At 40.0% G+C, this 16369-nt stretch overlaps 1 protein-coding gene across 1 annotated transcript; it reads right to left on the bottom strand.

Moving 5' to 3' along the window:
• Window positions 1-740: 740 nt before the first annotated feature.
• On the bottom strand, window positions 741-15227 carry LOC139632189 (protocadherin Fat 4). Its single transcript, XM_071497006.1, has 16 exons — window positions 14771-15227; window positions 14359-14599; window positions 13768-14109; window positions 11912-12825; window positions 11647-11821; window positions 11336-11516; window positions 10889-11139; window positions 6461-10792; window positions 6267-6368; window positions 5462-5763; window positions 5276-5361; window positions 4993-5172; window positions 4777-4904; window positions 3925-4136; window positions 3584-3842; window positions 741-3161 (listed from the first exon to the last, which is right to left on the bottom strand). The coding sequence occupies exons 1-16, from the start codon at window positions 14825-14827 to the stop codon at window positions 1741-1743; spliced, it is 9183 nt and encodes a 3060-aa protein (XP_071353107.1). The 5' UTR covers window positions 14828-15227; the 3' UTR covers window positions 741-1740.
• Window positions 15228-16369: the final 1142 nt, after the last annotated feature.

The following is a 16369-nucleotide window of genomic DNA, read 5'->3' as shown; positions in this document are numbered from 1 at the left end:
TCTCACAGATACATACCTGAGAGGCAAAAACTCATACTCATATGAGGAGCATGGCAACTTTTGTCAAATTTCTTCCAGTGGATCTTCAAATAGCAAGAAAGAGAGTTGTTTGACATCTGAATGTCACAGGTAAAAATGCACAGAACCAACACTATCAGACCAGGCTAGAGACAAAACCTCAGGCTTAAATTAGTGCAGTTTACATTCTTGGTGTTCACAGGACTGCAGAATTTTTGCAAAATGTGAAATAAATAGATTAAATATAAAAAGAGAACTAGATAACATTTTCCAACTGACATATCCCCATAGATCTGTGTCATTTGAATATTCATTGAATCTTTTCACATATCAGTATAAAACTGAGACAGGATGACATCTATTACTGAGTAGAATCCTCTAATGGTTGTATACTGATTCAGTCGAAGATCAAGTCAACCTTTTTTCTGATCTAAATCCATCTTGTATCTGTCAATAGCTCTTGAAATCCCAAACTGTGATGGTCTGCACTCCTAAATGCACTGTATTTATTAAACATAATTTTGATTTTTAGAGCTCTTCTGAGACGGCTTAACTCTCCTGGGAAAATATTGAACTCCACTTCTGAATATGTGATAAATACATAGCATTTACATGATCTATACAGTTAATCAGGGCACCTCTGAATGTAACCTTGATTTTATCCACTAGGTAGAGCCAGACCATCAGCATATGTTCAAATAAAGTGAAGCCTGTGATGCATGTCCATTTATGCTTTTAATATTATATTTGTATTATATTTTAATGTATTTCCCCCATTTTATACATTAATATTATATTTTAATACAATATTACTGACATATACTTTTAATTTTAAATGAATAGATGAAGACATAATATGTAGGTTGTGGTGATTTTGAATTTCTGAATCAGTCACATTTCAGGTTGAAATGGTTCAAAAAATAAAAAAACATTTTTTTTTTTGATTGATTTTAATTTTCTTACAGGATATCAGACACAACCAGACCAAGATGTCCATCTTTTAAGGTAAATTTCCTCTGCACAAGTCACTTCTCCATGTTTGGCTTTAGATGTTATATACTTTATCACAATTTTGATGCACTGAAGAGCACAAAGATCCGTGAGAGGTGCAGCAGAGACTAATTTTACATTGTGAGAGCTACCACAGTTGTTTGTACAACAAGCTATTTCATCACAGTAAACCCTGTTTCATCCACAGCTGCCATTGCCGCTAGAGACCACACAGGGTAAAATTTTGGACAAATGTAATTCTCCATTCACACTCCACCTCCACAATCCTCTAAATGTGAAGTGCCACTCTTTTGACTAAATTGAATTAACATGTTTTTGACAAATACCATGTTGTAATGTACAAGGAACTGATCTGCAAACAGCATCCTAAATGTCCACGTATCAAATAACAGACACAGAAAAAGGAGACAAAACTGGACACTTAGTAGAGTTAGTGACAATCAAATGATTAGTGAGACATTTACTTCAAACATAATAATCTTTATGCTTTTAAGCACAAACATAAACTTTAACTTGATGGGTGTTCAGAGAAAATCAGCAAAAAGTAATCAGGTAAACATGAAAAAATCCAGTTCTGGTTCAAGTGAAAACATATTAAACTGCCTGTTCAGAACTTGCTCAAAGCCCAAACTAAAGTTTTTGATTTTCATGTAATTAATTTACATTATTAATGAGTTTTGATATATTACACCAACACCCACATACTGACCATCAAATAATTTCCTCTATGTCACTTTGCATATCATAGTTATGACCGGGTTCCATGGGTAGACAAGCTATAGCTTCAAATACAGGAACATAGCTGCTAAAAGGTAGGTGCATATTTAAAATATTTTCCCATTGCTCAAACATACTGGAGGTAGCACTGTCATAGTTATGCTGACCTGCAGCAGAGTGACAGCTGTGTTTGAACAATGTGCTCACATGCAAAATGTCTTGTTGTCTGAAGCTGTTTGCAAAGAGGCTTGAATGGTCATGTCCATATTTCCTGGTGCCCATGACAGAAACCTGTCCACACTCAGACTCGGAGCAGGTGAACATGCTTTCTGTTTCACTGTCAGATGAGGCATCGATCATCATGGTGGACTTGGTGTATCCAGACTTCAGGGATGGTTGATGTGACACGGTTTGCTCCAGAGGAGTATTTAGTTTACAGATTTCTTCAAAAGTGAGGCATTGCACAGGTTCAAGGAGCTCTTGTTGTGGGATCTTCTTTGTGTAACAAGGTGGTGTATTCTGTGGGTGCTCTACGTCAGTCATAGTCAACAACTGCTTGTTTAGGTAGGCTGCATTTTGAGGTTTTGTTGGACCCTTTGCCTTCTCTTCGCTGGAGCGTTCCTTCTTAAATCCTGCTAACAGCATCTTCAAACCTCCACACCGTTTAGGATCAGATTTCACACACTTTGTGTTGTACAAATTCTTGTGCCAGCCGAGCTCAAGGGAGGCAATGTCTGAATGAACTGCACTAGAGATGCTGCCGATTTCATAATACTCCATCTCAATGTTCTGCTCCAGCTGAACACTTGACAGACTGGCATCACGGTAAAACTCCACACTTGACCTCTGCTGATCAGCAGTCATTGGGTCGTGTAGTTTCTGTTTTTCTGCAGATGCAGCATCTGTGAGTGTTCTGTTGTCATCAAAACAAAAAATTACATTGTCTGTCCCTCGCTCTGTCTTCTGTGGCAAACTATCAGTCTGACACTTTGCGCTCTGCTGCCTCACTCTGTAAAGGGCAACAAGCATTCCTATAATAACCAGGATGGAGATTAGAGGAAGAATCACAGCTATGAGCCACAGAGGCACGCTGGCCTGTGCCTCAGAGCATTGATCATGGCTTTCTGTTGTAGAGATGCAGATATCACAGGCGTGGTCAGAGACATTATGTAAACAGATGCAAGACCTGTTCTGCACAGTCGGTCTACACCTCCACTGGGTTTGACACTGTCCGGAGAGACAACCCCTCCTGACAGTGTCCTCATCAGAGCAGGGCGAGGGCAGGCAGACACCTGGAGAGATGCAGCTGGGCTGGAGAAGAGTCCAGCTCGGCCAGATGTCCACCATCACACTGTGTCCGCTGACAGGCAGAGTGTAACCGGTCACATTGAAATACTGCACACATCCAATGAACCCTGTCAAAAAAAGCATGAGGATGGTCATCAGTGTTATTGTGCTAAAAGTGCTAAAAATCCAAGGTGGCCACTTAATGAAAAAAAAATTGGTGTTTGCGTCTCAGTTCAGTAGCTTCTAGTTTATTATAGATGTAAAGGGGGAAAAAATTGTCCTTCTTGTTACTTCTTGTTTATTTTATGCACCCAACAACACTCACACACACATCCATGCTTTCCACTCACACATCATGCACTTCACACTGACTTTACTGACATCCACACTCCATGATTTGGGATTATTTGGTAAGAATATATTTTCATTGATTTCTGTCAAATCAATTACTTGTGTTGACCTTTAACATGGTGCATCTCCCCCCTTGACATGGCCAGGCTGTGACATAAAACAGATCTTATCAGATAGCATTAATCCCTGTAAATCTCACCTGACTGTTGGAGCTTTGAGTCACCTGTCAGAACTGCACCAAGAATAATTTTTTCCACACTAACAGGAGTGAGATCCATAATTCGGTCGGTGAGGTTCAAGACTGGTTTTCCATCCAGAGCGAGAAAAGTGATCTGTTCATGGATGAACAAGGACAGGACATGCCAGACCCCATCAGCCACTGGAGAGTCCACACTGAACTCTGACAGCTGTCCTGACAACGTGTCTTTGGACAGGTACACAGGATGTCTGTCTTTTATCTGAATGACACAGAAAAAAAAGAGTTTACACCACAAATATAAATACAAGATGAGTAGATATCTAAATGAGATTCATACCTACCTTCAGTGTAATATATCCTGTCTGTCCAAAAACGACCATTAATGCTCCATTGTCTTTGGTCTTAAACTTGATGTTAATCACTGTTTGGTCTTCTCCCTCTTTTTCATCATCCAGCAAGTCTTTTAGCAGGTAGTCTCTCTTGAATCTCTCCTTGATGACATACTCAATGTAGTCATTCCCATTAAATCTCAATACAACTTCTTCTGATGTTTCTGTTCATAAAGGGGAAAAATCTTAATCTTTCACACACAATTATTATAAAACTCATAAAATAAATAAATGTACAGTACTGTACAGAAACGTTAGGCACTTTATTTGTTTAGATTCTCATCCATAGTGCAATACGATCAGGGAGGCGTCTGATTTGTGCCACATTCATTCTGCACATGACAATGACTCCAAACACACAGCCAGAGTTATAAAGGACTGTCTTTACCAACAATAAAAACACAGATGTTATGGCCCCCACAGAGGCCTGACTTCAGCATCAGTCTGGGGTTAGATGAAGTAACAGAAGCCACTGAGAGAGCCAAAATCCACAGAATAACTGCGGCAATCGTATTAGACCAATGTACCTGACAAGTACTCTTAAAAACTGCAGAGGAGGTGAATTTGTGATGTTTTAAAGGCATGGTGTGGTCACACCAAATATTATACTTTGTATGAAGTTTGTATGAAGTTGACAGAAAAAGTGATCATGCCATTATATTTGAAAGGGTCCTCACTTTAAAGCATTTTTCACTGTTCAGAAGTGCATAGAACTTCTGTTATATATATATATATATATATATATATATATATATATATATATATATATAACAGACACAATGTATGTCTTTTCTTCCTTTTTACCTTTGGCACAGTTGCTTCCTATAAATGGGCTCTTGCACTCACAAAGATAATAAGACCAGAGGTCATGGCACACACCACCATTCTTACATGGGTGGCTGTGACATGGGGACACTGTTGCTCGGGGACACCTGTACAAAAGAAATACAATATTTTTAAATAATAAGGACTGAGCTGTTTGCCTAGAGCATATACATGTCTTAAGTTTTATAAGCTTACCTATCAAGAATGTTATATGTTGCAAGGGCCATTGATGGTCTCAGCTGGATGCCATTAACATGAATGTTTCGAATACATCCAACAAAGTCATGAGTTTTTATCTGAGCAGGATGCAGTAGAATAAATTCAATAGTCCTCAGTCCTCCAAATGTCATATTAATGTTGCCAACATCTAGGGTCCTGGGTGCACATGAAGACACAGAGAGGTCATTAATGAATATTTAACAGACTAAAAGCAGAAATTGTGAATAATGGAAAACTAATGATAATATTTCACTGCAACCTCTCAGAGCTACTGCCATCACTCTGTGAAAAACAAAATCCATTGTTCTCAACATCTGTGCAGTTGTCCACATGTAAAGAACCCATCTGTCAAATGAAAATAGCACTACATCAGTCTTCAGATTCATTTCTCTAATTTCCAACTTGAAAATACCATCTCATTAGCCATGTGTATGTGCTAACTCACAGTGCCAATCCTCCTGGTAGTCACACTGTGAAAATGTCCATCTGCCACTTGTTTGCTTGTCTGCAGCCTCACAGGTCCTGAGCCCAGGTCATAAGAGAGATGTATGGCTCCATCCAGTATCTCCAGTGCAAGGAATTCCCTGCTGGATGATCCCCCAGGGTTATAGAGCAGCAAGGAATTTCTCTGCACCGTCGCGAACTCTAGTGAGATTAAATTAGTCCTGCGGTCTAATGAAGGAAACTCCATGAAGGACAGCTCCTCAAAGCCATAACTGTGCTCCTCGCAGTGGACTCCACTGACTCCTAAATAGAGATGAAACTGTTATCACACGCTAATAATAAGTTGTTTTCAGTTGCAGCTTGGAAGAGTATAGTTCATGGAATAAATACACTTATTTGCTTTCTTGAGGAGAGTTACGCAATAAGATCAATACCACTTTCATATTCTGTCCATTGAATATAAGGATACAGTCAGTAGCCAGTTAGCTTAGCTTAGCACAAAGAGAAGGGGGAAAACAGCTAGCTGTAAAATGGCAAAGTGTCACTTTATGTATGGATTAAACAAATGGCATATAATTCGTTAATTATTACAGGGGGTGGCTTTGTTTTTTTCTGTTGACAGTGCCAAGCTAATAGTTTCCTTGTTTCCAGTCTTGCTAAGCTAAGCTAACTGGCTTATATTTAATGGACAGATATCATATATGTCCTCTCATCTAAATTTCTACAAGGAAGCAAATACACGTCTGCAAGGAAGCAAATGAATTAATCCCCCAAAAATGTAAAACTTATCTTTTCATTATTCTTACCAAACGGACAAAGACAAGAGAATCCAGTCTGTGAATTAATGCAGCTGCCCAGGACACAGGGTGTTGACCTACAGTGGTCAATGAATTGTTCACACATTTGTCCTAGAAAAAGCAATGCTCAGACTTAAAAGAGATTCTAGCCTCTCTTCATGCAGAATAATTAGATTAGATTTTCTTTTTAAATACAAGTCTACCTTCAAATCCAGGCACACAGTGACAGTAATATCCACCCTGTGTAGAAAGACAAGTTCCTCCGTTTTGGCACTTCACTCTCAGGCATTCATCTACATCAGCAGAGCAGATAGAGCCAGCAAAGCTGCTCTGACAGTGACAGTAGAAACTTCCTGCAGTATTCACACATGTTCCTTTATTTTCACAGGGATTCACCTCACATTCGTCAATGTCATCTTCACACAGTGTTCCGGTGAAGCCAGCTGGACAGGTACAATTAAAAACTTCTTTCTGCGGTGACACAAAGATGACAAGCAGGCTTTCCAGGACGCCAACGTCCTGGCTGATGTAAATGTTTCTGTTGCACATTGCCCCATTCTGACAAGGGCTGGTGAGACATGGATTGCTGGTGATGTGAGATATCATTACATTGCTCTGAGACTCCAGTAATTTCTTATGTCCCACAGAGATACCACTTGCGACCTCTCTGCTAAGATATTCACCATTATAATTTTTGACTGCAGCCAATAGAACAATTTCTCTACCAATATGTTTGATTCCAAATACATGGGTTTTAGAGGCCTGTAGGTTAAACAGACTGTCCAGAGCTTTCACAAACCTCAGATACTTATTAGACAAGAACTCTTCCATTGAGGATGATGACACATAGAACAATATACAACTGTCTATAGAAGCATTTGTAAAACCTTTGTAGTTTACATAGATGCTGTTGTTGACTGGGAAGTGAAGCTGGTCTGTAGCTTCAATAGTGATATTAAATGTAGCCTCGCCTTGGAAAGGAGAAGACCACAGCTCACATGTGCCATTAGGTATTGTGAACATGTTTAGTGGCCCGCTCTTGATACCACAGATGAATGTATCAGACTCGTCCTGATCCTCAGGATGGATGTTACCAATCATGCCGCCTTGGAAGGAACTGCCAAAATATTTGACCTCGATGAAGATATTTCTGGGCAGTGAAGGGTTATCGTTTTCGTCCACAATCCTGATGTGAAACATTGTTGTTGATGACAGGGCAGGAGTCCCTGCATCACTTACAGCCAACAGAACTTGATATGCAGAGATTTGTTCCCGATCAATGGGTCTTGTGGTGTATAAAACTCCATCAGGGGTCAGTGAAAAAGCACTGTCTATTGAAGCATTTACCAGCCAGTAAGTAAAAGGTCCCTGGTTTGGTGGTAAATCAGAATCAGATGCATTTAACCTGGCTACTATGGTACCTTGAGGCTGGTTTTCCTTCACTTGAGCTTCTGTTAATGTGAGTTCGGGAGTGTTGTCGTTCACGTCACCAATAGTCACAATGACATTAGTAGTCCCAGTGGCTGGTGGAGAGCCATTATCAGTGGCTGTAACAGTCAGGTTATAAACTGCCCACAGTTCTCTGTCAAGTAGGGAATTCACTGAAATAACACCACTGGATGGATCAACAGCAAAAGAGAAGTTTGTGTTTCCGCTTTCAATGCTGAAAAAGAAATGATTCCAGTCCAAAACTGAGTCCTGATCCAGAGCATTCACAGTTATCACAGATGTCCCAATCAGACTGTCCTCTGTCACATTCACCAAATAAAGTGCAGAGGTGAACATGGGTGCATCGTTTGTGTCGATCACACTAATGTGGACCAAAGTTTCATCTACATCTGTGCCAGTAATGACACCAGAGTTCTTTGCCAGAACTTTTAAAACTATTTGACTGTTGCCTTGTCTTCTCAAACTACCAGTTGTATATATTTCTCCAGAAAGCTTGTCAACTGCAAAGCCCATATATTTATTTTGGCCAAACATCAGGTAAAACACCTGACCTTCAGAACCTTTGTCATAATCTGTGGCTGTTACCTCTCCAATGATAGCTCCAACAGGCACATTTTTATGTACTGAAAAGTTAAACTCTCTTTTCCTGAATGAAGGTATGAACTCATTGACATCTGTGATTTGGATGACAACATGAGCCAAAGTAAATAAATTATAAGTGCCAATGTTTGAAGCTTTGATTGTTACATCAAAGGTCTGCTCTTGCTCATAATCAAACACATCCAGAGTAGTGATTGTGCCATTTCCTGAGTCAATAGCAAATTTATCCACATGACCAGCAATAATAGAGTAGGATATTTGTGCATTTGCACCTGAATCAGCATCATTGGCCTTCACATCTAAGACACTTGTTCCGATTTCAGAGTTTTCAGGGACTGAAGTGTGATATTCTGAGGATGAAAAGACTGGAGGATTGTCATTCACATCCATTGCCACCACTGTAACATTTAACATGCCTGTTTTAGAGACCCAGCCACCATCCCTGGCTTTGATTTGAAACTGATGAATAACTTCCTCTTCAAAGTCAAGCTCTCTGATTAGTGTCAGCAACCCAGAGGCTTCTCCTACAGAGAATGGTAAATATTGATTTTCTGGGGTAATGCAGTACATGATGGCACCATTGGGACCAAAATCCCTATCTTCTGCTTGAATTCTCCCAATTACCGAACCTACTGGCAAGTCCTCAGGGACAGAAAAAGTTATATTTGGTTCTCTAAAGCTCGGTGAAAATTGATTCCTCCCAGTAATTTCAAAAGTGATTTCAGTCTGTGATGATAAAGACGGGATGCCCTGATCTTTTGCCACAACTATTAAAGTGAGAAAGAAGTTTACGTTCTCAGTCAAACTTTGCTTTAACTTTACTTTTCCATTGTCGGTTTGGATCCAGAAGAAATCAGATGCATTACCTCCATTTAAAACATACTCAATATTAGCACTGCTATTATTGACATCCAGATCTATTGCTGTAAACTGGATCACCTCACTTCCCACAGCCATGTGATAGGGGATCGCAACCAGAGGCTGTAAAGGCAGAAACATTGGTGGGTAGTGATTATAAGGCTCTAATCTAACTGTGACAGTGATGTTACTGTACAGGGGATCGCTGCCACAATCAAAAGCAATGACTGTAAATTGGTAGATTTCAAAAGCAGAATTATGCAACATCAGTGGCTGCTTTGTGTAGATTTCACCAAAGGTAGCATTTATCCAAAACTCCTCATTTGGTGGTTCAATAACATACAAAATCCCACTGTTTTGCCCAATATCTGCATCTGTAGCAAGAACCTGCATAACAAACACCTCTTTATCTTTTGTTTCAGGGAGGACAGCATTGTAAAAATTATCAGAAAATACTGGTCTATTATCGTTAACATCTGTAATGACTAGAGTGACATCCGTGCTTATGCTCCACGCTGAATCATTTGCATTTACTTTCAGGACATAATGATCCTGCACCTCTCTGTCCAGAATTTTTTCAACTGTGATGTAGCCGGTTGTAAAGTCAATATCAAATGGCATGTCATCACTTCGGTCAATTATGGAGTAATTAATAACTGCATTGGGACCAGTATCATCATCAGTTGAGGTGACCTGTATAACTGTGTGTCCAACAGGGGCATTCTCGGATACTTCAGTGAGAAAAATCTGTGAAAAACGAGGTATGTTGTCATTTCTGTCTAAAACAATGACGATAACAGTAGCTCTGTCTTTATGAAGAGGATTGTCTAGCTCCACAGCTTCGACAATCAAACTGAATTCAGGGGTATTTTCTCTATCTAAACTTGCAGTGGTGCTCAATAAACCATATTCAGGGTCTATTGTGAAGAAATGACCGGTGTTTCCTCCTGTTATGTTGTACTGCACTGTGCCGTAATTGCCAGAGTCGGTATCAATGGCAAGAACATCACAAACCCACGTTGGTGGGGAATTCTCAAAAACCTCACACCTGTACTCAGCCTGAGTGAATTGTGGGAAGTTATCATTAACATCACTTATGTTTATGTGAATTTCTGCAAATGATGAGAATGGAGGGAAGCCAGAATCTCTGGCTTCTACCAACAAAGTAAACTCCTTTTTGATCTCATAATCCAGAGGGTTCTCCACTGTCAGCGCTCCACTTAATTGCTCCACATGAAACATGTCTTCAAAGTTTCCAGAAGCGAGATAAAAAGAGAGGGGTTCAGCCCTAGCACTCACAGCAGAGACCACAGCCACTAATGTCCCCACTGGCTCGTCCTCAGAGAGAAAATAACTTAGAACATCCACATTAATCTCTGGAAAATCAGAGATGTTCTGAAACCTGATACTCATTGTAGTGGTATCAAATTTAGGATTTTCTCCAGCATCTTCCACGTGTATGTTGAAAATGATATCTTCTGTTCTCTGGAGCGCTATTGAAGTGAACAAAGTGCCACTGTATGGATCGATGGAAAACAGATCTGAACTTTGTCCATATAGAGAATAATGTAGCTCCGCGTTCATCTCACTGTCTTCATCTGTGGCTCTTACTGCACAAACAACTGAGCCTGCAGGGGAAAAAAGAAAAGAAAACTTTCAGTCTTATCAAGACAACGTACCCAGGATGAAATATATAACTGCCAAGTGGATGTAAAATCTCTTGCCTGGAGCCATTTCAGTGGGCACATAGGCCACATAGGGGCTGTTCGTAAACTGAGGCCAGTGGTCATTAATATCTCCAATGAGCACAGTGACAATCACTAAACTTGAAAGAGGCTTAGAAGGATGTTTATCACTGCCAATGACCGTCAACCTGTAGATAGCTACTGTCTCCCTGTCCAGAACATCAGTTGTGAACAGCTCTCCAGATGTTTCTTCAATAGCAAAAGGTATATCAAGGTTTTCCATGAAATACCTAAAGGAAAAAATGCCATATTTTATCAGTGTACTACAGTGAAATATTAGTAAACATACATTCTGCCCAAGAGACACGTGGCTTAACGAGAAGAGAAATCAAAGACCACATCAGAAAAGGTGTAACTTCAACAGCAAGATTGTAATTCCCCAAAGCAACTGTCAAATGCTGATCTCAAATTTTAAGCACAATTTACCTTATTTCCCCACTGACACCCTCATCAATGTCAGATGCCGTTATCATGGCAAACATGGTGCCTCTGGGACTGTCCTCAGACACTATGGTGGTATAGTCTTCCTCATTAAACTTCGGGTGGTTATCATTGATGTCATCCACTATGACATTTACGGTCAGAGTCCCTGTTAAAGGTGGCAATCCTTCAAATGACAAAGTGACATTCATTATCAAACAGATTTAACTGACTTTTTTTAAACAGAAGAGGTAGTCATCTCTTTAGGATATACATAACATAAAGTATTTAATAAAGTGTCCTGCAGTTGAACTTACCTAAATCAACAGCAATAATGGTGACGGTATATAGTGATTCCTTTTCTCTGTCCAGGCTGTGTAAAATCTGAAAAGTGCCATTGGGAGTGATGGAAAACAACTCATCACTATTTCCATTCTGTATGAAATAAGTAAGTTGGCTGTTGACCCCTAAATCTTCATCCAAAGCTGAGAGCTGGTAAAAAAAAAAAAAGATCAACAATAAACAATCTAGAAATTAATATCAAAACATTCTAATCAATATTCACTGAACTCCCAGTAGCACCTGATGTGTTAGCTGAGAGGGGTCCTCCTCATTCTCCACGACATGTATGATCAGTGTTTGTGGAGAAAACTGGGGTGCAAAGTCGTTGATATCCAACACCGTGACACTGATTGCTGCAGTGGCAGATCTGGGTATGTTCCCCTGATCTACAGCTGTTAGGATTAAGGTGTAGTTTGACTCCCCCTCTCTGTCTAGTTTATCCATGACTGTCAAGACACCTCGAACCGTGTCCACCACAAACGGACTCGCCTTGGACAGCAAGTACCGCACTTGTCCATTTGGCCCGATGTCTTGATCATAAGCCCGGAAGAGAAACAAGCTGGTTCCTCGGGGGATATCCTCTCTCACTGTCAGACTGTAGGTGCTTTGTGAGAACTCAGGGTCATGGTCATTGGCATCTTCAACATGCACCGTGAGACTCATAGTGGTTGCCATCGTGGGTGAGCCTGTATCAGTGGCTGTTATGGTAATAGTCAGAGTATCTACCTGCTCTCTATCTAATGTCCCCTCCAGGTAAATTACTCCACTTGTGTTATCAATGCTGAATGTGCCACCAGAAGAGCTGTTTAAATAATACAAAACTTCCGCGTTGGAACCAGTGTCTTCATCCTCAGCATGTACATTCATTACAGCAGAATGAAGTGCAGTGTCCTCTGGTATACTGACACTTTTGGCTGACACAAACAATGGAGCATTGTCATTGACATCAATAACCACCACAATAACATGTGCTGTGCTGGTGAGCCGTAAGGACACTGGCTGGACACAGTCATTGGCTGTGACAGTCAGATTGTAGGAGGACTGCCTCTCTCTGTCTAACTCTTTGTTGAGGCATAAACCACCAACTGAGTTTATGAAGAACACCGTCTCTTCATCTCCATCCACCACTTTCAGGTTCAACTCTCCATTGTCACCTGGCACAGAGGAAAAGATGAATGACATGATTAAAAATGATGGAATGCCCTTCTCATAATGGTTTGGTGTGTTACATGTAAATCATGGAACAATACATATGCATATGCTAAAAAAAAAAAGAGGCCAAGGACATGACTTCACTGGCAGTCAAATCAGACATGTACACTTAAGCTTCCAATTATTTCAGGCAATCAAGATACACAGAGATAATCTTGTTTATCTCTGTGTATCTTTATTTAATTGATTGAGATTCATGTACCAGTTTACCAAATGTTACCTGAGTGGCCAAGAAATGTGTGAATATTTCTTCTGCCTTGTCAAAAGGACAAGCTGGACATGCAGAATGAGATAGCCATGTACAGGTCAATCCAATTAGTGGGGTAACACATTTTTCATCGCAGCTATCATATTGCTATGATAAACTGAAAGATGTGGAGGAGCTGATCATGTGTATAACATTTTAAAAAGAAAATGCTATGACATGTGGCTATAACATCTTATTAGCTTTGGCTGAACTGTGAAATGTGGATTTGACCCCAATTAATTGCATAGACCCATAAATCCCTCTCTGGAGGAGCAGGTCTACCATGAAGAGAAGGATATAGTACAAATCCTATATTTGCAGTACATGAGAAGTAAGTATAAATATGAATAGATGTCTTCAAGCTTTTCATGCACTGTAAAAATCATAGGTTTATTTCTTTTTTGCAGTCTCTTTATGGTGAATTCTCCCAATACTTAACATTATGGTCAACTGCTTCTAAAACAATACACAGCCTGTCACAATCAGGAGCCTTAGATGCAAGGCCTGTTCTTCAGTCATGGCCATTGGAGGGAGTGCTTCCCAAACATGTATGTTTTTTCAGTGTGGAAGGAAATGCAACTGAATATTGAAAAACCTGCAAACTAAATAGCTTCATGTCTTTTCCTAATGCACTTACCATCATCTTTATCTGACACATTCAAGGACAGGAAGCAACTGCCAACCCGTGTGTCTTCCAGCAACGATGCAGAAAAGGTATCCTGACTGAAAACTGGTTGGTTGTCGTTCACATCCAACACACTGAAGTACACCCTGACACTGGATACCAGCAAATCCCCCTGCTGCACCGCCACTGTGAGAATGTAGAATCTTTGTGCTTCAAAATCCAGGCTGCGGGATAATAGGAACTCCCCTGAGAGGGGGCTGAGAAGGAACAGGCTCTCGCCGTCATCCTCCTGCACTGAATATGTGATAGGCGTGAGACTCTCAAACACGGTTTCCACTTTTCCCACAACTGTTCCTGTCAACACATTGGATAATGAATAATTACTGGGTGATGCACTGACTGTGGAGTGACACAGAACAAATTTGGCAACATTAATCAACACAGAAGGACCTTCACTATAAACAAGAGTACTACTGATACTGAATTACAAGTCAAATAATAATATTTCAAAATCATGTAAGACTCAAATTAAATCATGTCAGCAAACAGTATACACTTGTGCCTAATTTACATGAAGAAGGCCTCACTGCACAGATGACTAACCTGGTGCTGTGTCTTCTTTCACTTCAAATGAATAAACAGTTTTGGGGGAAGCCATCTGTGTTTGCCATCTGTTGCGAGAGTGTAAGCTGACTGCGCCATGCTTGGGCACAGCATCAACAGATGTATAATACCAGGAGGGAAGCGTATGCTGCCCTAAGACGATATCTGCAAACTGCTTCTCACTGCTCACATTCACTGCATTTCCAGATGAGGGTTCATAAGTGGATGCAGTATTAAACACCTGAGGACACCAGAAAGAAATGACCCTCAGTTTCTTGTTAGGGTGAAATATGCATAAAGAGGCCACTTTTTAAGTGTCTAAAAGCTTCAAATGCTAGAAGCATTAAATAAGATATATCTTGTAATTCACTCGCTGCTGCAACACAACATGCTGCTGAACAGGCCAACTTACCAAAAAATGAAACATAAAAATGGAATATTTCCTCCTTTGCTCAATGGAGTCCATCATAAAGTTTACTTCCAAAGTGCTTTGGTCATGATTGCGCAATCATGTAAAAGAAGAAGATCCTGAGCAAAACAAAACAGAGATGGCATTAAAAAGTGAAGTCCTGGAAACTGCACAACATTACCTCCACACAGGACCAACAAATGGAAAACTATAAAAGCTGTATCCATAGTGATTACTCGACCTGCTCCGCTTGTAATCCTGACTGGCACGCCTCTTTGACATCACTCCATGCAAATCCTGCAGCAGAAAAAAAAGTTCTTTTCAGACTCCAAAATGTAGCAAATTGAAAGTTTGTTGTTTTTTAGATGTACTTCAACAGAAAATACATCCTGTAATCTTTAAATTAATTATTCCACATGTCCTTATTCTCTTTTTAAAATAAGCCCAATTTCGAGGAAGTAAAAAAAAAAAAAAGAACAATAACAATACACCCAACTATGCTTTGCTGAATCAGTCTGTTTTATATTCTCTTCATGGATTTTGCTATTGAGGTTCCTCAGTATAGAGATGAAATGGACTCTTTGAACAGTTGCCTGCAGTAAGGTAGCCTAGAGGGAGCCTTTCTTGCTGCATGTCAGATGGAGGATTCATTCAGAGACTGCGAGGCATTCATTCAATGAGTGAAAGGAGAGGAAAGAAAAAAAAACTGGTGCTCTGAATCACAGGTCTCAAAAGAGAGCTGACATGTCATTGTAGCACAGCATGTTAAAACTGAATTTATATGAACAGATTGTTAGAGCACAATTAATTGTAGTATATGACTAGCATTGCCAAAATATTCTAATAAGTTTCTCTTTGTTATGAAAAATTAAATTACTAACTTTGATGTGGTTAGACGCATGGTTGAGCAAATTTACTGTGACTGCTAAAAAGCCTGTGTGACTGTGAGACCCACTGAAAGGAGACCACTGTGACTTCATTCATATTTGCAAATGCTTTTGAGAGGAGGACAGTCCTTTGTGTGGCAAAGGGCAACACTGCTGAGAACAGTCTGATAAATAGACATGTGAACCCCCTTTAAGTGATTGTGAGGCCACCGTGACTGTGAGGCTGTCTCCAATTACAGGCAAAAGGGAATCTATCGCAGCAAAGGATCACAAAGGGTTTCAGCCTGGTTTCACTGGGGAATTGCAAATACGAAACAGAAAAAAAAAAGACTTTTCTCTTGACATGCTGGTGAGACTGGAATAGATGCACACACTTGTGAGAACAAACACAATGCAGAACCTTATGAGGAGCTAAACTTAGCCAAAAATCAGGCAGGTTCATCACCATTCAGGCACATTTCCATCAGCGCTGGAAAAAGGCAGGTTTCCTGGTTTCCCTGAGGGAAAAAGACTTTGTTTTATGTGATTTAGGCAAGACTATAGCGAACTGAACTCCTCTACATGTTTTATCTCTCATTATATGGTGATTTAGGGCTGCTCTTTTTAGTAATATGTTCTTACTTTCTGATGACTTCTTGCAAATGAATGATTAAAAAACTGAAACTGTGTTTTATGGAGGAGACCTTTGTTTATTTGTAGAGGACAGAGGACAAAT

This window comes from Trachinotus anak, unplaced genomic scaffold, assembly GCF_046630095.1.
Source record: "Trachinotus anak isolate AG129_WGS33_773 ecotype Australia unplaced genomic scaffold, CSIRO_AGI_Tana_v1 ptg000014l, whole genome shotgun sequence".
NCBI classification, from domain to species: Eukaryota; Metazoa; Chordata; class Actinopteri; order Carangiformes; family Carangidae; genus Trachinotus; species Trachinotus anak.
Note: the sequence above shows the minus strand (reverse complement) of the source record. Positions and strands in the feature narration are given on the sequence as shown.

Excerpts from the sequence above, each read along its gene's own strand:
- LOC139632189 (XM_071497006.1), bottom strand. The coding sequence starts at position 14,827 with ATGATGGACTCCATTGAGCAAAGGAGGAAATATTCCATTTTTATGTTT. Across the intron at positions 12,826-13,767 it reads TGTGTCAGATAAAGATGATG|GTGACAATGGAGAGTTGAAC; the intron begins GTAAGTGCATTA and ends CCTCTGTGCCAG. Across the intron at positions 11,822-11,911 it reads CCTCTCAGCTAACACATCAG|CTCTCAGCTTTGGATGAAGA; the intron begins GTGCTACTGGGA and ends TTTTTTTACCAG.